This window comes from Manacus vitellinus, unplaced genomic scaffold (assembly GCF_001715985.3).
Source record: "Manacus vitellinus isolate BGI_N305 unplaced genomic scaffold, ASM171598v3 scaffold_108_pilon, whole genome shotgun sequence".
In the NCBI taxonomy this organism is placed as follows: domain Eukaryota; kingdom Metazoa; phylum Chordata; class Aves; order Passeriformes; family Pipridae; genus Manacus; species Manacus vitellinus.
This window is the reverse complement of record NW_021938835.1, coordinates 683,798-706,956: the sequence shown is the minus strand read 5'-3', so window position 1 is coordinate 706,956 and position 23,159 is coordinate 683,798. Positions and strand designations below refer to the sequence as shown.

General features: G+C 45.1%; 1 protein-coding gene across 1 annotated transcript in view; it reads right to left on the bottom strand.

Moving 5' to 3' along the window:
• PCP4 (Purkinje cell protein 4) overlaps nt 1-21,574 on the bottom strand; it is a 52,252-nt gene extending 30,678 nt beyond the window's left edge. Inside the window, exons 1-2 of the mRNA XM_018088720.2 lie at nt 21,494-21,574; nt 971-1,022 (exon numbers count right to left, since the gene is read on the bottom strand). Of these exons, the coding sequence (XP_017944209.1) occupies nt 971-1,022; nt 21,494-21,502 (61 nt within the window). The 5' untranslated portion in view covers nt 21,503-21,574. The remainder of the gene's footprint in view (nt 1-970; nt 1,023-21,493) is intronic.
• Nucleotides 21,575-23,159: the final 1,585 nt, after the last annotated feature.

Below are 23,159 nucleotides of genomic sequence, written 5' to 3'. Positions count from 1 at the left end.
TTGTACAGTTCAATCCTCATCCTGTTCGTAAATATCTTCCAACTGATGCTGCCTCATTTTCAGCTGGGTATATAATAAAACTGGTCAAACTGCTTTCCTTTGAGAAATGATAACTGGATTTTGATAATTTTGTCATTCGTATGTAAAGCACTTCTGCTCCTATAGGAAAGAAAATGAGATTTCAGCTAAAAAAAAAAACAAACAAAACCAATTACTGTTTTCCCTGAAAATTCAGGTTTGCATTTTTCATGGTGTGGAGGGGAAAAAAATCAACATTTCCCAATTAGAATTGTTTGTGCCACTTAAAGGGCTGAGATTGGTTTCTTCCAGCTCCTTTGTTAAAGTCTGAAAAAACCCAATGAGTCACCCCCTTAGAGCAGTGGGTACAAGTCCAGATTCACTCCTGACAAGTGCTGAAGTTTGGAGCCTGTTTGCCATCTGCTCCTTCCATGTGAGCCACTCCAGGCACAGCCTCTCTGTAGCAACACTCTACACAAGTGGCTTCTAACTTTGCTATCTTAGTTATGGGCCTAAAATCAGGGGGGGGATGAATCAGACCACAGAAATTATGTCCATGAGCAAGTCCCTTGTAACCAGATTATTTCTCTTCACCTTCTCCATTCACAGAGAAGCTGCTCATAATGCTTAACCTCGTCTCCTTGTGTCCTTTTCCCACCTTGGTGTCCTTTTCCCACGTACCCTCTCTTGTTTTAGCCTCATTTCTATCTGTTCTGACTTTATGGAGTCCTTTGGTTTACCACAGTACGTGCTCAGAATCAGGTCTCTGCTTCAGCAAAGGATTCAAACATACAAACAGAAAGAAAACAAACCCACTGAAGCCCTTCCAGTTTTTAAAACACGGCCAAAGGCAAAGATATGAAACCAAAGCCTTTTGCTACCAGACACCTATCAGATATTTTGGTTCATTTTTACTCGATATTCTCCATCAAGAAATAAAGTCTCCCCTTACCATTCTCACCAGATGTCTTGTCTTTTCCATTTGTAGCTCCGGTTCCTTGTCTCTGTCAGGGGGGGGAAAAAGAAACAACAAAACAAGTGGTTAGAACACACTTTGAACGTGCATTTTCCCCTTGGAATTACTGGAAGTTACACCTGGATTTCTTCCATTTATGTTGGATTGTCATTCAGTCTCACGAAATGTTGCTTTAAACACGACCAATCAGAACAGGAATGTTTAATACGATTTAAAGGTTGGACTTGATGATCTTGGAGGTCTTTTCCAACCTAACAAAGGATTTATATTCTCTGATTTAGGTACAGTTGCATCACTGTGTGCCCCTGGATATAATTATCCCACGTTAATGATGGGATATGTGTAATGAAGCTTCCAGCAGTGCAAGGGTTTGAGCTACAGCCCATCATCTCATCTCCTCAGCTCTCTGCTGTGCCTCCCTGTCCATGACTCAGGAGGATTACAGGGATGCTGTGAGGTTTTGCAGGGAGAAAATTCTAAAGGCCAAAGCCCAGCTAGAAGTTCATTTGGCCAGTGCCATAAAAAAAATCAGAATGTTCCTGTAAATACATCAGCAACAAAGGAGAATCTCCTTCCTTGAGAGATTCATTTTCTGCTTTGGCCACAGGAGAAGATGGAACTTCCCACTTCAGCTCACTCTGTCCAAGGAATAGCCTCCTGACTTTCCATGAAACCAACTGATTTAAGTCACCAACACCACTGCAGTCCAAATATTTACAGTGGCAGGGCTGGACTAGTGTGGTTACACTGCCAGGGAACTTCCCAGCTTAGGAATGGTCACTCTGTGAAAATTATTCTGCGTCCCCTAGAAAATATCTCGCAGGCACTTTAGCACCTTAAGGTACTTTGGCAAATATGGCAAAACTTACATTTCTTATGCAAAATTATTCCTATTTGTTTAAAGAACTCATCCTCTGGGGCTGTACATGTAAAAATCCAGGAGTATTAAACTCAGTGAGTAAATCCAGCTGCATTCAGCCATCAGAGGCAGAGCACCCTCCTGCATGAGGAAAGTTAAACAGCAGCACTGCAAACCAAATGCTTTGCACCAAAATATGGACAGGGTCGATTCTCAAATGAAAATTCATACAGACAGATTTATCTGAAGTGTATATATATATATTTATCTGGTTAAAACCTTCTCTGCTGCTCTGGTTTCTCTTCCAAAGCAGTGGTATTTTCAAGGTCCTTTTTGTGTATGGAGCTGATCATGATGTACACACAAAACCTTCATGTGTCCTTAGCTCTGACACAGAAGGGGGAAAGTAAGTTCTTCCACCCCCTCAGGAGAGTACAAGAGCTGCACGTGGCTTCCAGTGGTGTCCCATCTCCTTCTCCATGACAGACTTCAGTGCATCTGTCTCGTCTCTGCTGGCTCTGCCTCATCTCTCACCGTGTGCAACGAGACACAGCAGCCCCAGAGAAAACACCTCTGAGCCTCAACCACAGCTACAGCCTCCCCCCAAAATGGAAATACATTATTTGTTCCTCCCTGGAGCCTCAGAGCCAAGGCAGGAAAGAAAACTTCACCAATAACATCGAAGAAAGGGATTCTGAAGGGATAAACATCTTTGACAAAGGCATAAGTTACCAACGGCCAGGAATCAATAAATCCAACCCAACAATCAGTTTGGCTAAGGATGTTAACCTTTATGACTCTGTTTGGTTAATATTTCAATTCCAATCAACATTCTAAACTAGATTTTAGTGTTAATTTATTAGGACCACCCAAAAAAAAAAAAATGCTGGATTTTCCTTTCAATAAAAAAGTAACTATATTGCTTTTTCCTCCCCTGTATATTTTTAAATGCTTTTCCAAGTTGTCTTATTTCCTGAGCATTTGAGGCTGTGCTACTTAAGTTTTATGAAAGCTTCTCTTTCCTCCCCTGGCTATACCTGTCAGGTTCAGTCTGCTATTGATGGAGTGCTGGAATATGGCTTCACACATTTATTGCACATCTCCAGACTTCCCCTCAGGGAGAGGGGAATATTGTCAAAGAAAATGAATAAAAACTTGGGTTTGGTAAACGAAGGTTTTTTCTATTCATGAGGTCACGGTGCTTTTTCTTTAAGTCTGAAATCAGCTGAAGTATTTTAAAGCCATTTGTTTGATTGGTGACCACTGGACTTCTACAGAAGGAAGCCTGAAAGTCTGCCAAACCAACTTCTGAGAGCTTTTCCCTTAGTTATACATGTATTTTGATCCATAAGCCCTGTGCTGTCTTCCAAGTGACTGCAATGGATTTGAAAGTGAGAATCAGTTTCTCATTAACAGGGCACTGAAACTTAGGGAAAAGCCACATACAATGGGATCATACTCCTGCAAAGCCTTTAGCCTTTCATTTCAATACATTCAGTGGACCCACTTTTCAAAACATTTTCAAGATGTTGGTATTATTGGCAGCTGGAGCTTCTTTCTTCTTTCATCACCTTTCATGATGCTACTGCAGGCTCAGAACAAAGCTGAGCTTTTCAATGTGCTTCAGAGCACAAGGGGACTAAACATGAGGGGGAGTTACTGCAGGTATTTTCAAGAGGCAGTGGATGAAAGCCCTCCAAGAGTTGGTATAAATGATATTGTCCTCAGATGCAAGAGATCAAATTTAAACCACAGAAACACAAGAAAAACTACATTAATTTCTGGCGTCTGATGCTTTCACAGGATGGGTCAGGCTGGAAGGGACCACAGTGGGGTCATCTGGTCCCACCTCCCTGTCCAGCAGGGTCATCCCAGAGCACATGGCACAGGATTGTGCCCAGATGGGTCTGGAATATCCCCAGTGAGGAGACTCCACACCCTCTCTGGTCTCTGTTCAGGGCTGGGTCACTGCCCAGCACAGAAGTTCTTCCTCATGTCCAGGTGGAACTTCCTGGGCATCAGTTCCTGCCCGTTCCTCTTGTGCCATTGCTGGGCCCCCCTGAGCAGAGCCTGGTCCATCCTCTGCCCCCTCCCTGCAGCCCCTCCAGACCTGGGGGAGGTCCCCTCTCAGTGTCTGCTCTGGAGGCTGAACAGCCCCAGCTCCCTCAGCCTTCCCTCCTAAGAGAGGATTTCCACTCCCTACAACTTACAGCAGCTCCCTTCGTTCAGAGCTTGCTTCTAAAACTCCCCAGCATTTTCTAAGGCAAGCACCAGGACAGAAACATTGAATAAACTTTCCACCAGGCATCAAAGAAACATCAGAGCTGAAGTGAACATGAGTGCAAATCCGTAACGATTATCCAGTAAAACGGGATAAACAGTTTTGTTGCTGTGTCGCGTAGGAGGAAACACAGTTTATGACTGCTTGGGGCTATATTAATTTTTAACTCAGTGGTTTTACAGAACACCAAAGACACATAATTAAAAATGTCTCCAAAAATCAAAGTTAGTCCCAATTTGTCAGCAGAGGAAGTAAAAAAGACTACTGCCATATGCTCAAAATCCCAGTAAGAAAGGAACAGGTTCACTTTCCCGTTAAATTCTCAGTGCTCTACACAGCACTAGTTAATGTGGGATGAAAAACTGTACTAAATTAGTCCCCCAGGCATACAAACTGAGGTCAAAAGTGAATTTGCAGCCAGGAGGACATTTCAAGAAGAATGTTAAATTACTGCAGCAGCTTCTCCACTCATCTTCCAGCCCCTCCTGCACCCTCGAGCCTAATTTTTGCCTTTAATCTTACATTCTGTTCTTGTCTTGAAATAGCCTGACCTTTTCATTTATGCTTTTAATTATCACCTCAGTATCAGGGATCGTAGCCAGGTGTTGATTACAGAATTTCTGGGGGGCAGAAGGGTTGTTTGCTTTATGATGAAGCCACACAAAGTCCACGATCGGGGACACGAAGCTGCCAGAAAGTTCTGACAAACGGGCAATAACAGCAATACCATCATCCTGCTGCTTCATCTCAGGGCAGGGTCAACGAGGCACAGGGAGCTGTATCCCAGGAAAGCAGTGAAAAAGCATCCAAGAGTGGGATTAAGAGAATAAAAACAGTGGAAATTTTTTGCAAAGTGGGCAGCAGAAGGAGCCAGCGTAGACATGACTCAGGACATGGACACATGAGAAGTTATGAGGATGCCCTGTGCTCCCTGGCAGTGAAGTCTGTGCATATCCTAAGCTTTTCTTAAGCTTTGTTTTCCTACCAAGTCCATCCCCAATGTGTGACAGAAGGAAATACATGTTGGTTCTGTGCAGCACAAAAATGGCTGTGGCTCAGCCCACTGCGTGCCAAGAAATCTTCCCTCTGAGCTACCATCCCTTTTTCCATACAAAGCTTTCTCTGTAAGAGACATAAATCCAACTGAACTATTTCATAAGCACCTTCTTTTTTTTTTTTCATAGCCTTCTGCTTTAATTAACAAATTCAGCTGTTTCAGCCTCCAAGTGAAAAAAAGTACTGAAAAACACATTTAAAGATTTATGAAGTTTATGACCTTTCTGCAAATAAAAATGTCACTGTAAATATCTGCTGAGGGACTTTCCATGTTTTCCAACTAAGGAAAGCTTCCTAATCACGGCAGAATGATCAGGATAAACAAGAATTTCTACCTGCTGTTTTTCAGGACTAAATGCTTAGAATCACAGAACGGTTTGGGCTGGAAGGGACCTTAAAATCATCTTGTTCCGACCCCCCTGCCATGGGCAGGGACACCTTCCACTAGACCAGGTCGCTCCAAGCCCCATCCAACTTCTTGCATAATTCCTTGAATTCAGTTAGGGCTGACTACCCAGAAACAAAGTAAGAAGCAAAAGTTCTTACAAACTGATTTTACGACTGATCTTGACTTGTGTTGGTTGATCTTTGAAGGTACTGAGAGTTTTCGGGCACTGAAGGAAGCCCCAGCTGAGGTTCATTAAACCACAGGCAGATGCAGATCCCAAAGCACATCTATTATCTAACCATTACAGCCTGAAGGGTCATGGTGCATTTATTAGCTTCCCCAAGGTGAAACCCTGAGGACATTCCACCAGCGTGGAACACTTCTTACAACTAAAGAAGGAATTGGAGGAATCTGGTTTAAAAACACATAAATTTGGGACCTGAGCCTCCTTTTCTCCAGGCTGAGCCCCCCCAGCTCCCTCAGCCCCTCCTCACAAGATTTACTCCCTAGACCCTTCACCAACTTTATTGTCCATGGTTTTTGACACCATGGTATAAATTTGCTACTGAAGAAATCTAGAAAAACAACATATCCACTTAAAAAACACGTGGTGGGCACTGAGGGAAACACCAGCTTTGCTGGTAGATCAACACACTGTCCATACATGCTCCTGGAAAATAATTACGTGATGAGGTGACATCCTGAGTGGGAATTTTGCAATTGCTTTTCTTTTGTGCTCTAGCAAAGAACACAAGCTGCACATCAGAAACTAAATTAAGATCCAAAATTTAAGCAGAGGAAGAACCAAGCAGCTATAACCTGGGATGAGTGGGTACACTCAGCAGAATTCGGGATTTCAAAATTATTATTTAAGTTAAACTCTTCTTTATTGAAGATTTCTGTTTTCACTGTATTTAACAACCTCTTTCTAATGCCATGCCTTGAAACTACAGCACTCAGCATTTCACCCCTTAAAGTGTGAAAACCATTACTCTTAACTACAACACAGCAAATAATTTGGTTATCAAAAAAAAAAAAAAAGGCAAAATATATTACAAAGTTTAAGAAAATGTTAAGAGCAGGAAAAATGATGTTGCTGTGACAGAAGGATTTCCATTTGCTGAAGCTGCAAAGGATTCATGGCCTCTAAATAATGGGACTGGAATTTTAGCACCACTGTATTTTTATTTTTTTTTTTTTGGAATTATAGATCAGAAAGCATGAAAATGAACAGCTGGTAGAGATAAAGTGCACTGCTGGAGAGGCAGGCACAAATTCTGCCATTTCACTCATTCTCTCCTAATTATGTCTTCTCAAAACTGGTCTGCAGACAGATGGCAAATCCCAAACCAACTCTGTGACGTACAGGTTCATGCACATCAGTCGCAGCCAGGCACCTAAAGAACATCTGGAGACAGAAGTGAAGAATCCAAGGGAGAAGGTCAGATATAGCAATGAAAACTGCAGAAGGAGCCATAGAAATAAACCTTCCTCGCTGCTCTTGTGCCTCCAAGTTCCTCCACTCTTCTGCCACGTTTTTATGGATGTGGTGCTGAATATTTATGAGATGAGAGCGTCCTTCAAAGCCCACATTTAAGGTAATTGCAGCAGGTACAGAACATCCAGCCAAGATTTCCTCTGAGTGATGGGTAAATCTGATAATGTGCCTGTTACTTCTGTCTCACACATCAGTGTAAGGAACCACAGAGCACATTTTCTGGGCACCTCAGAGGAAGGAGAAAAATACGGATCAACTTCTACTTCAGTGCTTCCTCTCACCTTCTCCCTGCACCCTCCCTTACAGCGAGGGAGTTTTCCACAGCCAGTTTTCTGTCTGTCTCCTGTTGCCAGGGCAGCAGGATATTGCCAGAGCAAGAACACCAGAATCCATCTTCCCATCCTGGCTGTCAAAGCTAAATGATCCCTGGCACTCTGACAATTCCTGTAATTATCCTCACGGGTCAAGCAGTGTTCTACTTGACTGGCTCTTGATTGTCCCTAATTTTATTAAGGCTCTCCTATAGCTATTTTAATAAATTAAAACTACACAGGTGGGCTGAGATGAACTGATGGGATTCAAACTGCACTGGCTGAAAGCTGGCACAGTGACAGGGGTTTTCTGGGACTTCTTTAGTCACATGGTCATGCACACGGTCATCCCAGAAACCACAGTAATATGTGTCAGAAATTAATAGGTCTGTGACAATTACACATGATTTTGTTTGCAGTGTGGTCATTACCCATATAAAACACACATTTTTATTTACACATCTATGCAAAAGGCACACAGAATGACTTAATCTCAGAGCTGCTCATGGTCTTTGGAAATTTGCCTCAGTTTAAGAGGTGTGATTTGCTTACCTTTGTCCACACAGAGATTTTGGCTTGAGGTGAGTCCTCAGAACAGGCATTTCTGAGTGTACACAGGCAGCAGGGCTTTAGCACCCAGCACACTTAGAATCATAGCATGGCTTGGGACATAAAGGACTTTAAACATCATCCAGTTCCATCCCCTGCCATGAGCAGGGACACCTTCCACTAGACCAGGTTGCTCCAAGCTCTGTCCAACCTGGCCTTGGACACTTCCAGGGATCCAGGGGCAGCCACAGCTTCTCTGGGAAACCTGTGCCAGGGCCTCACCACCCTCACAGCAAAGAATTTCTTCCCAATATCCCATCTAACCCTACTCTCTGTCAGTGTGAAGCCATTCCCCCTTGTCCTGTCACTCCAGGCCCTTGCAAATAGTCTCTCTCCATCTTTCTTGGAGCTCCTTCAGGTCCTGGAAGGCCACAATCAGGTCACCAAAAAGCTTCTCTTCTCCAGCTGAACAATCCCAGCTCTCCCAGCCTTTCCTCCCAGCAGAGCTGCTCTAGCCCTGGGATCCTCTTGGTGCCTCCTCTGGACTCTCTCCAGCAGCTCCATGTCCTTGCTGTGCTGGGGATCCCAGGGCTGGAGGCAGCTTCCAGGATAAAAGAGGAGGCATCTGACAAAAACAGGCAGAGAGACTCTCTGTCTGGGATAAGGAACCTACTTACAGTGCTGGGTGTGAATATTCTAACAGCACAGAAAAGAACTTTCCCTGTGCCCCACTTTTGCCGATGCTGGGCTGTAATTTATAAATCAGCACAGTGAGAACCTGCTGATTTTGTATTCAGATTCCATATTATGCTCTAAACAGAATATTTACACCAACACCAAGTGTAATCAACGTAATTAGCACAAACAGTGGCTTGCTTAATATTTAGTTTATTAGCATATTTTGAATTAAAACATTATTTCTCCGAAGACATTGTAATCACAATTTATTTTTTTTTTCTGAGGCAGGGATTAATGGAATCTTTGAAGTTAATTTTGAAAGCAGCTGCAAGAATGTATTTCCCAAATCCTGTTAATTACCATGCCAGCCATGAGAAGTAATCCCTTTTTTTTTTTTTTCTTGCAGGAAATGGAGGATTTGATCCAGCATGGCTTATTTACAGAGCTAACTCAAATGTGGACAAGGAGTTGTCTTGAATTCAGCAGAATTACTTGCATGAGTGCAGTTGGAACCTCAGTGTGGGACTGTGGAATTTCTCTAAACTGAGTGTTAGGTTTTTCTTTAGCAAAGGGCAAAAAGGGGAAAATCAACTCCAGAATAAGCCTTCTCACACCACTTGCCAAAAAATTACCTCAGTTCTCATTTGGACATGGGTGATACAGCCTAGATCCTAATTACACTATTTTCTCTTTATCCATTTCCAAGGTGACCCCTGAGGAGTATTTCAATTACATAATAATTGATTAAGCTCAATGGCATAAATAAAAAGGGACAGAGGTTCTTAAGGTGGTCTCTTCCTTCTTTTCTCTTATGACCCCTTATCTGTTGGCAGCATCAGACCTGGCATTACAGTTCCAGAAAGGGCATTATTGGGCAGGAAACCTGCCTTAAGAACTCCTACTTCCCATTCCAGCCCGATCCAGCCACACCTTCCCGTGCCCAAGGCCTCGTTTCTTTGGAAACAATTGTTTGCAAGGTCACCCAGAAAACAGGAGCACTGAAATTATTCAAGTTAAAAATAACCCTTCGGCAGAGCTGTGTTGAAAACAATCATTGAAATGATGCAGCTAAAAAAAGAAATCCATGTTTCAACTGTTCCTGTTGATCATTTCAGTGATGAGTTGATGTCTCTGATCCACAAACAGTTGTACCAGGGCAACCTAAATTATAAGCCTTGACACCTGTGCAGGCAATACAGGTAGTTCATAGAAAATGATTAGGAGCAAGATAACCCTGGGAAGCCTGGAAAAAGCATTTGGATACAGACAGTGTCTTGGTTATCCTTTAATATCAGCATCTTCAGATAGGAAGAGTGTCCTAAGCCAATTAAGAGGTCAGGGATCTCCCCTAAGCATAATATAACTGATTGTGGATGGTGGTTTTGTAGCAAAAAATTTACTTTAGATTTTATTCTTCCGAGCCCTTCTGAAGTTTGGGGTAATTTAATTTGCTGAGCTGTAAACTCAGCTGTAATTGAGTTCCAGGCTGTCTTCAAGGGACAGCTTGGATTATTCATGGCAAAAAATCTGCACTGACAAATTGCTTCATATCTGATCATATTGCCTGTCATTATTAAAACAGGCTGCTTCTTCCCAGACTGCAAAAATCCTGGTGGGTTTGGTTTTTTTTTTTTTTTCCCTGTTGGCGTGTTTTTATTTCTAGTTGTACAATTAAAAAAAATTAAAATAAATCTGTTCTTATTTTCTTGCTGTTTCCCTACACATTTCGGAGGCAAACAGATGCTATTACAGTCTGTTAGGCTGCACTAGGAACAGGCCAGTGAGGTATTTTTTTTTTTCCAAAGGTATTAATTATGGCAGCTTTGAGCCACCACGAAAAAAAAAAGGAACTTTCTGCCTTCGCCTCGGGGCAAAACATTTGATTTTTTCAAGACGAGACCTCCGATTTTCAAGGCAGGAGCAAGAGCGAGTGCTGAGGATGTTTATGCATCACTTAACTCCGTCTGGTCACAGGGAGCGACTGCCAGCAGCCCCCCAGCCACGTGCAGGGATGACAGGGACGACAGGGACTTCTCCAGGGTTATTCCAGCGGCAGGGAATCACTGGACTCCGAGGGCAGCACAGGCGGATGACGCAAACCCGTTATCCCTGGCTTTGTGCCACGGGCACATCCCTGCCCGGGGAGCCCGGGATCGGCGGCTGGAGCTGCCCTTGACACAGAGGATTTGTCCCTCGTTTTTACAATCTAGAGACTTCAGGGGAGCTGCTTCGTCGGGGGGGTGATGCGGATCGGAGCAAGGCTCCCGGCATCAGGAGCTGAAAGTGCAGCCAAGGGATTAGGAACAGCCCCGACATAATAAAAGGGAAAGGGACAGGGTGATGCACAAGGTCACCTTCATCTCCAGGAGTCGGGGGCAGCAAATTAAAAAAAGCTCACACGCAGCAAGCAGAAGAAAAGTCTAGCTCTGTCCAAAAGAGAAAAAGTAAAAAAAATCAGGATTTCCACAAATGAGGAACTCCCAGGACGCTGCAGCTGCTCGGTGGAAGGGATGCTGCTCCTCGTTTCATTGCCAGCAGCGGCTGAGAAGTTAAGGAAGAGATTTTCACTGAGCAGCTGCAGGTTGCTCGCAGGGTCCCCGGCCCCAGGACAGACACACCAGGTTACCTGGCCTGAGACCAAATGTTCCACAGTTCCTGAAGTGCCACAGCCATGGAACAAGTGCAGGTAAAATGTGCTCAGGCAGATTCAGCAAAAGCTCCCCTGCATTGTTTCAAACACTCTCCCTCCACAGACCTGGAGGGAGCAACAAGAAAGATGAAGAGAGACTATTTACAAGGACAAGGGGGAATGGCTTCACACTGACAAAGAGTAGGGTTAGATGGGATATTAGCAAGAAATTCTTTACTGTGAGTGTGGTGAGGTTCTGGAACAGGTTTCCCAGAGAAGTTATGGATGCCTTATCCCTGTAAGTGTTCAAAGACAGGTTGGATGGAGCTCTGAGCAACCTGGTCTAGTGGAAGGTTCTCTGCCCATGGCAGAGGGTTGGAACTGAAGGATCTCTAAGGTCCCTTCCAACCCAAACTACTCTGTGATTCTACGAACCGTGTTTTCCAATACAAGTTCAATGAAACCTTCTCCAATCCAAGTAATCCTTAGTCATTCCCTGTTTTCAGTTTCCCATTATGTACCAGTCTCCATTCTGCACTTTGTGCCTTCCATATGAAGCAGAAGAAAAATGTTACCCATCTAAACATTTGCACCTCTTCAAACACAAACACGGCAAACCATCCAGCAATGCCATTAAAAAGGGGATCCTAATGTGCTCCTCCAGAAAATCCATAGTCTCACATACTATGACTAGACAAAAAAATAAGTTCCTGAGAAGTTTCATGTTGGAAGCAGATGTAGATCCAGCTGTGCTGCAGCCAGACACATTGCAGCCAGACAAAAACAGCTATTAAAGGCTTACATGGCATGACTGCAAAAGCCATTGCTCAAATTCAGGTAATTTGCAGCTTGGGCTCTTTGCAATTCACGATATTAATGCCAGATCCTTTGCTACCCATATTTATAGCACCTGCAAATCCGTCCCACAAGTCCAGTTCCAGGATGGAAGTGCACCAAGCTTTTGATCCACGCAAGGAATACAAAGCAGTGCTGAGAATCAAAGCCCTGTGGAACAGAGAGGATCTGCTGTGATCTGAGTGGAGAGGTTCACTCAGCTTGGCCTGGGTGTTGGTGCTCTCCAGTAGCTCACAGAACATGCTGAAGGAAAGGAGTGATAACTAGCCAAGTCTGACTGGCAAATTAAAATTGGCATCAATCTGGCCTGCCTTAGGCATTTGGCTGCCCTGCTTAAACTGCAGCACATGTGTGCTGGCACATGTATTTTAAAGTGTGCCAAGCCAACAATATGTTTGCTCTCTTCCAGGGGTGTGTATCTGTCAGATCTGACTGCAGCAGTGATATGTGTGAAGCAGCTATGAAGCCACATGCCTTGTCTCTCTCCCATGTCATCTGCAGAAAGCTGCCTGCCTTCCCCCATCCTCTCTTCCTCCTCCTCCCTTCCCATCAAATTAATGCTTCTAATTTGCAGCAGTTTATCTCCTGCCTCCCTTCACCTCCCTTTTTAAAGATACATGGTTGGAATTCAAGGAAACTCATTTCTGTGTCATTCAGGTTTCCTTCCAGAACTGTCCCTAAGTTCAAACAAAAGTCGTTCTTCAGAGCACTTCCATTAGTGTTAAAATTATGTGCTGAGGAGTCAACATCCAGAGTATTCAGTGTTTAAAAAAAGAATAATTTAATACTGTGTATTTGAAAGGGAAGCATATTTCCTACAGGAGAAAAGGAGGACAGAACCCCATTACTTGCAACATTAAAGCTGGAGAATGAAAATGCCTAAAATTCAAGTGAATCACAGAATCAATTAGGTTGGAAAAAACCTCTGAGATTATTGAGTCCAAGAAAATCACACTTGTGATTTTTATGAGGATTATTTTCCTGCTTCTGATAATGCTTTCACATTTATCTGGGCATCAAACTCTGGTTCATCTCATGGAGGCTTCTCTCCTTCACCAGATTATGTTGCATCTGCCTGATGGAATCAGCACTCACCTTGTTTGGTCCCTTTTAAAACAAATCCACATCGGACATCCAAAGCCCAACTCCCTCATTCCCTGGTAGAAAAGGGCACTCATCTAACCAACCCAACTGCCTGTTGAGGCTTTGCTGAAGTTTCTGAGTAGAGATGCAAAGGTCCAGCAGTACTTGGATAGTGGCTCCCATCAGGGATGGGATCAGTTGAAAAAACCTGGATCAGGAACACCAATTCACTACAGGCAAACATTTTGTGGGGAAGTGCCATGATAAAAACATTCTCACGGGTCACTGGTCTTCCTTCACATCCTGAGTGCCACTAGGAAAAGGTCTCATATCATCAAAATCCTCAAGAAATCAAGCATGTCCTCAGATCTACTAATTTTTGCTTCATCTGCTTAACTACACACTTGCACCAATTCAGGAGGTACCATGATCTCGACAGCCCTTTCCCCAAAAATGCATCTTCTGCAGTCAGAATGCTGCCAACTACCACTTCAATCCCTGGTTATCCCTCTGGATTCAAAGAGAACAAAGTGTCCCCAGGGCAGGGGGACAGCCAGGTGCCCAGGAGGGCGGTACCTGCTGGCTTATTTTGTGGGTCATAGTGGACACAAGGAGATGCAAATCATCCCCAGGCATTAGCAATGGGTGCTGTCTGCTTTCCAACACTCTGCCCAGGGATTTTTAAGCCATGCGGGTTCCTGTTTTTCTTCTAAGGTCTCCTCCACCCTCTACAAAGCCACGGGATTTTCTGTGAAAAACTGCTTTTCACGTGCAATCCTCCTCTCAGTTCCTGCGAGAGACGCTGACTTAGAACCACAGAATGGTTTGGGTTGGAAGGGACCTTAAAAATCATCCAGTTCCAATGCCCTGCCAGGGGCAGGGACACCTTCCACTAGAGCAGGTTGCTCAGAGCCCCATCCAACCTGGCCTTGACAGGACTTTTCCAGCTGCTTCACTCCAGAAGAACCCGTAACTCCTGACAAGCTGAACAAGCTTTAGCACAACATGGATTTCTCTGTTTCCAGGGATAGCCCTAGTCCGTGCTAGCTTGGGCATTTCTGAACTGTGCTCCATCCTTCCCAGAAAAGGTGCACCCAAAACCCCTGAAAATGCATCCACAGCAGGGTGTACAGCCAGCCAGGATCCCTACAGGAATCCCTTCTCCTTCACTTTTAGGAGACTCACGTGCAGCAATCCAACACGACCTTCCACAGCATTTCCAAGTTTAAACCATTATAACCTGAACATGTTTCAGGTTTCCCTGGTTCTGCTGTTGCAGTTTTCCAGTTCTGCTGGCACCATCCAGCAGCTGAGGCTCCAGAGCCCAGCCTGAATCAAACCTGCCAGCCAAGGAACACCTCATAAGGCTGGTGACAAAACAGCTCAGACCTTTCTCTCAGGCATTTGGACATTAAGACTCAATGTTAAAGACACTAAATATGCATTTGTACATATTTTGGCATAGTTAGAGCTCTGTGTTTCCATGCATTGGAACATATGATGTCCTCATACCCAGTGCCACCTTCCCCACCATCTCTGAGGTCTCCAAAGTCAGACAGAAGGACACCACCTTCTGCAGGTTTTTCCTTTTCCTTTTGTTTCTTACTTTCAGCTCTCACAAAAGAGCTCTCTAACTCATTCCATCTACTGTTACAGCACTCACAGTGCCAGCTACACCCCTGGTTAGGGTCATATTTCATGCACTATATACCAAGGTGATAATACAAGAACACTCGGTGTCTGTAAAATAATACTTTTCTCCTTAAGAGGAAAGACTGTTCAGCTGTAACTAATATTCAAGGCATGTAGGCAACCAATTTTCATTTCTTCTCTGACTAAACTTGTGCTTCATCCTCCAAATTCCATGTTAGTGCATAAATAAGGCCATGTCCCACTTGGTAAGAACTGATGAGTTCAGACACCACCAGCCAAAAACCTGGTCTATGTGACACTTGCCCAATTTAAGCAGACAAGTCTGGTCTCCAAGGGAGCAGACACAGAGAGTGGGCACGAGTTGTGCCCTCAAATCCTGCCATTGTTAATGTTTCACAATTGCAGCTCTTCTGCAGTTTCTTGTCACTTGTTTTCCTAATAAGAGAAACGTAGCTTATACAGTCTGTCTCAATCTTTCCATAAGAGAAATAAAGGCTGGTTTTCTTAAGAAAAATTAGAGGATAATGGGGGGGGGAAAATGATTGTGATTTGACCCAGTTTCTAGTTATCTACCAACATCCAAACAACTGAGGCAACAGAACACCTTTTCTTAGAAAGAGGTTGAATGTATGTTATTCATCTTCATTAGAATATCCTGTGCCTTGCAGAGAGAGAAGTGGTTCCTGGCTCAGAGAACCAGGTGCAACCTGAGAGGCTGAAGGAAGGCATTGCTTTCCCCTGATTCCTCCAGCCTTCTTCTCCCATCCTCCTCAGTGGGTGTCAGGATTTACACATCCAGTGGCAAAGCCACTCTATCACATAGCAAAGGTAAAGAGGCAAAACCTGCAAACCCGTTTTCCAAGCCATCCCTAAAAAAAAAAAAAAAAAACTGACAGACAACAGCACACTGGAAATCAAACACTTTATTCAAGTCAAAAAAAAAAAAAAAACACCCAGAAACCTTTGATGAAAATGCCACAGCTCTTCCTGCTGCAGTTAACTGCCACTATACATCACATTTCATCATTAGCCTGATCCAGTTAATGTAGAAACTGTTGGATGACGACTCTTACAAACTTGCCAACTCATTACAAATTTGAGGATATTGGACTAGAAACTAACATGCTTTACAACCTGAAATTATATTATCACTTACTGCAATGTGATGGTTGGAGTTTTCCTGTTGTACAAATGCAGGAGTTCTTGCTTTAAGTTATTCTTTTACAACAAAATATGATATCTGAAACGTACTATTAAGGCTAAATGTCTTTTTTTTTAAAGTGTTTTTTGTTTGAATCTGTTGGCACTCCATACATTGCAAGAAAACCCGTGTGCTTCTGCCAGTTCCATTAAATTAAGAACAATTTCCAACATCACTTCTAAGAGCTATTTTAGAAGATGCTTGATCCCACTGAAACCACACTGATGGAAGGAGTAGGCAAAGTGACAGATGTAAAACTTATTGTTCTCCCTTCTTCCTCCTCTTTTGAGCTGCAATTTACCACTCAGCTAATAAATAGACATGAGTTAAAATTAAAAACTGATGTTCATGTGCTTATCTATCCCACCCCCATCCTGTAACAGCTGCAGAGTTTCCTCCTCCACCCTGCCACGTTCTTGCTGTGGTTTTTAGAGCTACACACTTTTCATACCTATTGTGAGTATAACCTCAGTGAGGCAAATAATTAACACTTGGGGGTCATGGCAGTATCTGAAAAATGCATCCAGAAGGCCCCCCCTGAGATGAGTGGCTGGTTGAGACACCCCTCAGCACTGGAAGCACCCAGAGAACAGGAGCTCCTCTAAACAAATGTGGTGTGTTTTCCCCCCACAAACCAGTTCTTTGACTCCCTGCCATCAGATTGTCATTGTACAATCCTCACTTGTGTTTATCCAGCTCCAAAATGCTAAGTATTATTTCAGTGAAATGGTTTCAACTGAATTTATCAGAAGGACCTAAGAAAGAACTCCAGTGTTGCCATTTAACCACCTGAAGCAGCCACAGTTTCAGACAAAAGCCTCCACCTACCCATAATGTTTCACACTCAGAAGTGTCCCTCTCCTTCTCCAAGAGCCTCCTGCTGGACACATCTGTCCAGAGGGACAGAGGCATGCTCCAGGTTCTCCCCTCAACCTGGAGGGAAGGGTCATGCCCAGTCCACCAAGCCATGGGGTATTACTGGTTTGGAAAACAGACTGCCCTGGTGATTGGTGTCTTACAGACACACCTCAAGGACTGGTGAAGCTCCATTTCCACAAAAATGTCTCTTATCCCAGTGTGAGCCCACATCAGCCTCCACCTTTGCTGAGCTGGCTGCCTGGGTACCTGCCCCTGAAGTCATCTGAGCTTCAAAACAAAGATTCAGTGCTCCAGACTCCTCATCTGCCCGTGAACTCCCTGCACACCCCTATTACAGGACACACAAACACCCTTCAGGATCCTTTGGAAGGTGGACACAGCACAGCAGCGGCTGCAGGATTCAAAACCCAGAGGCAATATAAGGCAAAGAGCTTGGTGCAGCTCAAAGAAACAAGACCTGGTGTTCTCTGTATCCAAACCTCCTGTATTTATGCAGAGGTGAAGTCCCCAGCTCTTCACCTCCCCAACTAAGAGACTCTGTGGAGTCAGAACCCCACAATCTCTGAATTTCATGTGCCTGGTTGCTTGACACCTGTTTCCAAAGGCAAGCCAGAATACTGAATATTCTTGCTGCTGTCTGGCAGCTGGGCCAGTGCTCAGATATATCAAGCTGCTGGCTCAAACCAGCACAGCAGTTGTGGTGCCCATCAGCACCCTGGCAATCAGCACTGCACTCCTCTCACACTGTGGGAGGCTCTTCCAGTGCAAGTTTTTCCTCTTAAATCACAGGTGCCTCAGGCAATCAAAAAGGATTTCCCAAATGGCCCTCCCAAAATGGGACACCTGAAGAACGTGTGTTAAAGCTCAGCTCCTCCCCAGCACCAACACTACTACTACCTCCCCTACAGCAATACTGCTCTGACCTTTAATATCCAAATAAAATCAGTGCATCCAACAAGACAAATCTCTGCCAAGGCTGTTTTAAGTTCTCATGACAGGTGTGCTTCAGCCCTGAACCACTGGAACAGCATCCAGGGCTCCAGGACCAGAGTGTTTAAGTGCACTCCTTCCCAAGTCCTGGTTTCTGATGACAACCAGAAACATTCCACACAGGAGGCAAGAGGGGATGTTGTAAAAATGTCTGTGTGATTAAATGCCTCTTGTGCACCTTTGTGGCAGGAGAACACCACGACCCAACACCATCTGCAACATGTCAGAGAGTTAAATGACTGATAAGATGACAGGAATCCCTGTGGTGAATCAAGTTCATGCCAGGAGCGAGTTTAGAGGCTCACTGGTAAAACAACTGGCTGTGAAGAGCAATTTGGCATTGGGCTGTGAGCCCATCACCCAAAACCACTTTCCCCAGTTCATCCTGTGTGATTAGAGAGGTTTAATGGAAGACAGGCTGCCTCTCATGGCTGCTCATTGACAGTTGCTGATGTTTCCCAGCACGGCTCTTCTCTCTAGGCTCATAAAAAAAATAACAGAAAACAGCTACAGATCTAAAGAAAAGGCTCCTCAGTTATTTGATGGCAGATTTTCAGAGCTAAAAATGCATGTCAGTCTACAGTGACATTCCCAAGAAGTTCCCTGTGCAGCTAAAGGATCTGTCTGCCACCAAAAGCCGGGCAGCAGGAAGCACTAACCATGATCTGCAACGCCACAAGATCCAACTTTTACACTTCACATTCCCACTACTTATGGGGCCAGATTTCTGCCAAAGCTTATTAAACACATTTTCAGACAAATATCCCTGAGGAAGAAGTGTAGTGTTTTTCTGTGGAAAAGTTCATTTTCCCTTCTGAAAAAAAAAACAAAAAAATTTAGCTGCTAAAAAATAGAAAAATACTACAGCCAGATGAATTACTGCTTCCTGCTCAGCTTTCTCCACCAGGAGACTGGTAATCATGGAATGGTTTGGGTTGGAAGGGGCCTTAAAGACCATCCAGTCCCACCTCCTGCCATGGGCAGGGACACCTTTCACTAGACCAGGTTGCTCCAAGCCCTGTCCAACCTGACCTTGGACACTTCCAGGGATCCAGGGGCAGCCACAGCTTCTCTGACAAACCTGTTCCATCAGTCTCATATCATAAATCATCATAATCACTGCCCATAAGTTAATTTTGCATGAAGCAGTACAATGAGAACCTGTGCAAAGTCTCAGCAAGATCTCACTCAACTCTGAGGGAGATCAAAGCTCCTGCAACCACCTTTCAAGCGCTGCTCAAATCCTGACAATCATTACCATAAAGTAAAAAAAAACCCTTCCCACCCTCCCAGCACCCTTGTGTTTGGGATAATCTTTAGATGGCTCTAAATGAGCCTCTTTCCAATCACCCTGTCCACAGATTATTTTAGCAGATTAAGCCAAAGAAAATAAAAGTATCTTTCAGTTACAGCATTAGAAGCTAAATCCACTAAGACCCCCATGGCAGCAAACAGTTGTCTAAGGAGCTTTCTGCTCAAGGGGGGGGTTTTTGCTTCATTTTCTAAACAACAGTCTTTTGCAGAGAGGTTTGGGGTGGTCTAGTTGCTTCCATCTGCTTTTTAGCAGATCTTGCTGTCAGCTGTTACTCCAAAGGGCAGTAACAGCAGGGAGGCTTTTCTTCACTGGGTGATAAACTCCCCAATATTGGCAGCTGAATGACAGTGGCACCCAAGACACCGAGCACAGTGCTGAGTGTCACAGCTCTGCACCAAAGAAACATCTCCCACCTCCAAGGGTTTGCTAGGAATAGTACTCTGGGAGGCACAAGGAGATGCACTATGAATAGAGAACTCCTATGCTCAATGGAGGATCTTTATGTTCACTGAGTCTTTTAAAATCCAAAGGGCAAGGAATCTGATTCAAATTATGAAAGAGAATTAGTAGGCAAATACAACCCAGCACAAAAGCTGCAACAAGACTGCCTTGGATAGTTATAAGTACAGCAGCACCACCCAAATATTACTCCTCACTTTAAGATTTTTTCCCAAATTATATATTTAATTAGAACAGTATTGCTGCATCTCACAGCATCCTTCAGCTGGACTGGGGAGTCAAAGTAACAGTGACTGAAACAAAAAAGGCAACAAAATCCCCCAAACCCACACTGCCTGAACTCCATCCAGCTGACAAAAATACAGGCAGCAGCAGAGGAGAGGTCACGGAGAGCCTGGTGCACCACACCTGGGCTGCCTGATCCCTGCAAAGCACCCTGAGGATTTCCTCTGCTCTCCCCTCTTGGCATGACCTGGAAGCCAAGATTTAAGCTGCTCCTCATAAACCCCTGCACCAGGAACACACTGCTCCACTCCTTTTCATCTTGGGTTTGCACCTCGTGTATAAAACCACAGCTGAGTGTAACACCTGCACAGCAACGAGGCACAACCGATTTGGTGTCACTCTTAATTTTGCTGCTGAGAAAGGAAAATCCCATTTAATAGATTAGCAGGTCTTTTATAACAGCAAAGAGCCTCCAAAACCAAGTGCTGGGTAAGGCACAGTTACTAGCACATCTGCTGATTCCCAAAGAACGAGCTGCACTAAGGAAAGAAGGATCTGCCAGCTGAACATGCCTAGCACTTCACTGATTACACCATCCAGGAGTCCTCCTGCCTGGTAACACTTCCCACTAAGAAAATTCTATTTTGAACTTTTCCAGTGAGAGAGAAAAACCAAAACCAAACAAACAAACAAAAATAATCCAAGGAAAACCACAAGTGCAAATTCTCAGCTTATTTATTTACAAGCAGACAAGTGATCCTTACATGTTTGGCACTATTTACATTTTTTCCCCCCTCAATTGCAATCCTTCCCAGGACACCACTTGTAAAGTTTATATCATCATTCCAACTACAAATAGGGCGGGTTTTTTTTTTTCCATGAGCTCCAGCAGGCAACTTTCCCACAACTTACTAAATCCTTTTTTTTTTTTCCCAAGGGAAAGCATTAGATAGACAGACAGATAGATAAATAGATAGATGGGCAAACAGATAGACAGGAAAGCATTAGATAGACAGATAGGAAAGCATTAGATAGATAGACAGATAGACAGGAAAGCATTAGATAGATAGGAAAGCATTAGATAGATAGATAAATAAATAGATAGATAGACAGATATGTCGATCTAGTGTTCCAGGAGAACAGTCCATTCCATCATTTTTCTGAATGGTTAATTAAAGCTAAACTTTGGGAAGTGTGCTGTTGTGCTCTGGATGGAGCACTACTGCTCTATTTGGCAATACACACACACACACACACATATATATATATATGAAATTATTAGTGGGTTTTAACTAAACGACTCTCCACTGCGTGCCTGATCCTTCAAACGGCAAAACATCTCCTTGCTTCATACTCTGCAGGCACACGCACACCTGTGGAGACCTATTTATTAGGGTTTAAAAGGATCCGGCTATTACAGATCCGCAACAAGCGCAGCGGTAGCATCCCGCGGGAAGCGCAGCGGAGCCTCGGGATCGCACCGCTCGCTCCCCGGCCGGCCGGAGAGAAGCGAAGGTGACATTCACCTCTCCGAGGAGCTACGGCAGACCGCAAACCCCACGCCCCGTGTCCCCCCCCGGCCGTGCTCACCTCGCTCATGTCGCGACAGTCGCGGTGCCCCCGGCGCTCGCCGCTCCCGCCGCCCCCGCCACGCGCGTTTAAGAAGCGGCGCCGCGCGCCCGGCCCGGCCCGCGCGGCCAATCAGCGGCGAGCCCGCGAGCGCCCCACCAATCCCGAGCCCCTGCATCCCGAGGGCGCGCGGCGCCCCCTGGCGGCCGCGGAGGGGGCTCGGTGTCCCCTCCCGATCCCGCCGCCTCATCCTCGGCTTCTCCCTTCCCTTCCCTTCCTCCTTCTCCCTTCCCTTCCTCCTTCTCCTTTCCCTTCCTCCTTCTCCCTTCCCTTCCCTTCCTCCTTCTCCCTTCCCTTCCTCCTTCTCCTTTCCCTTCCTCCTTCTCCCCCGGCCCGCGGGTCCTGCGGCAGGAGCCGCGGGGGGGGCTCATGCAGTTTAAGAAGGGCGGGTGCACGCAGTGCTGTGGAAAGGGGCAGTGTTTGGGGCCAATGGGAGGCAACACTACAGGAGGTTTTGGGAGGGGATTCTGCCCCTCTGCTCGCCTCAGGTGAGATCTCACCTGCAGAGCTGCCTCCAGCCCTTGGGGAACCAGCACAGGAAGGACATGGAGCTGCTGGAGAGAGTCCAGAGCAGGCACCAAGAGGATCCCAGGGCTGGAGCAGCTCTGTTGGGAGGAAAGGCTGGGAGAGCTGGGATTGTTCAGCCTGGAGAAGAGAAGCTTTGGGGTGACTTGATTGTGGCCTTTCACTACCTGAAGGGAACTTACAGGAAAGATGGGGCAAGACTATTTCCATGAGCCTGGAGTGACAGGACAAGAAGGAATAGGTTCAAACTGACAGAGACTAGAGTTGGATTAGATATTAGGAAGAAATTCTTCCCTGTGAGGGTGGTGGAGCATTGGCACAGGTTGCCCAGAGAAGCTGTGGCTGCCCCTGGATCCCTGAAAGTGTCCAAGGGCAGATTGGATGGGGCTTGGAGCAAGCTGGGCTAGTGGAAGGTGTCCTGGCCCATGGCAGGGGAGTTGGAACAAGAAGACCTTCAAAGTCCCTTCCAACCCAAATCATTCTGTGATTCTATGACCCCCCCCCCATCATCACACACCCCTGAGTACAGGCAGAGGGGCTGCTGCCTTTCCCAAATGCCCAGCACAGGGTGCACCCCTTTGGGGTGGTGTTGGGGCATCCTTGCAGGGGAGAGACGCGGTGGGGAGAAAGGGGGAGCAGCCCTTTGCACAGCTGTGCTGGAGGGGACCTGGAAATGGGAATTATTGCTGCAGATTGGACAAACAAATTATATTGGGAAGAAATTTTTTACTGTAGGGGTGGTGAAACACTGACACAGGTTACCCAGGGAGGTTGTGGATGCCCCAGCCTTGGCAGTGCTCAAAGCCAGGTTGGATAAGGCCTTAAGCAACCTGGTCTAGTGGGAGGTGTCCCTGCCATGGCAGGGGGGGTGGGACTAAATGATCTATTCCAATCCCTTAAAACTCTGTGATTCCATAAACCAGGCATTGTGTCACTGCTCTCACCACTGGGCTTTGCTCTTCATTGCATTGGTTTTGCTGCCATTCTTGTTAAAATATGCAGCATTTCTTCCATGGACACATGGAGATCAGTCCTTTCCATCTTTTTTCTGAATGTTTAATTAAAGCCAAACTTTGGGAAGTGCTGTTGTGCTCCAGCACGT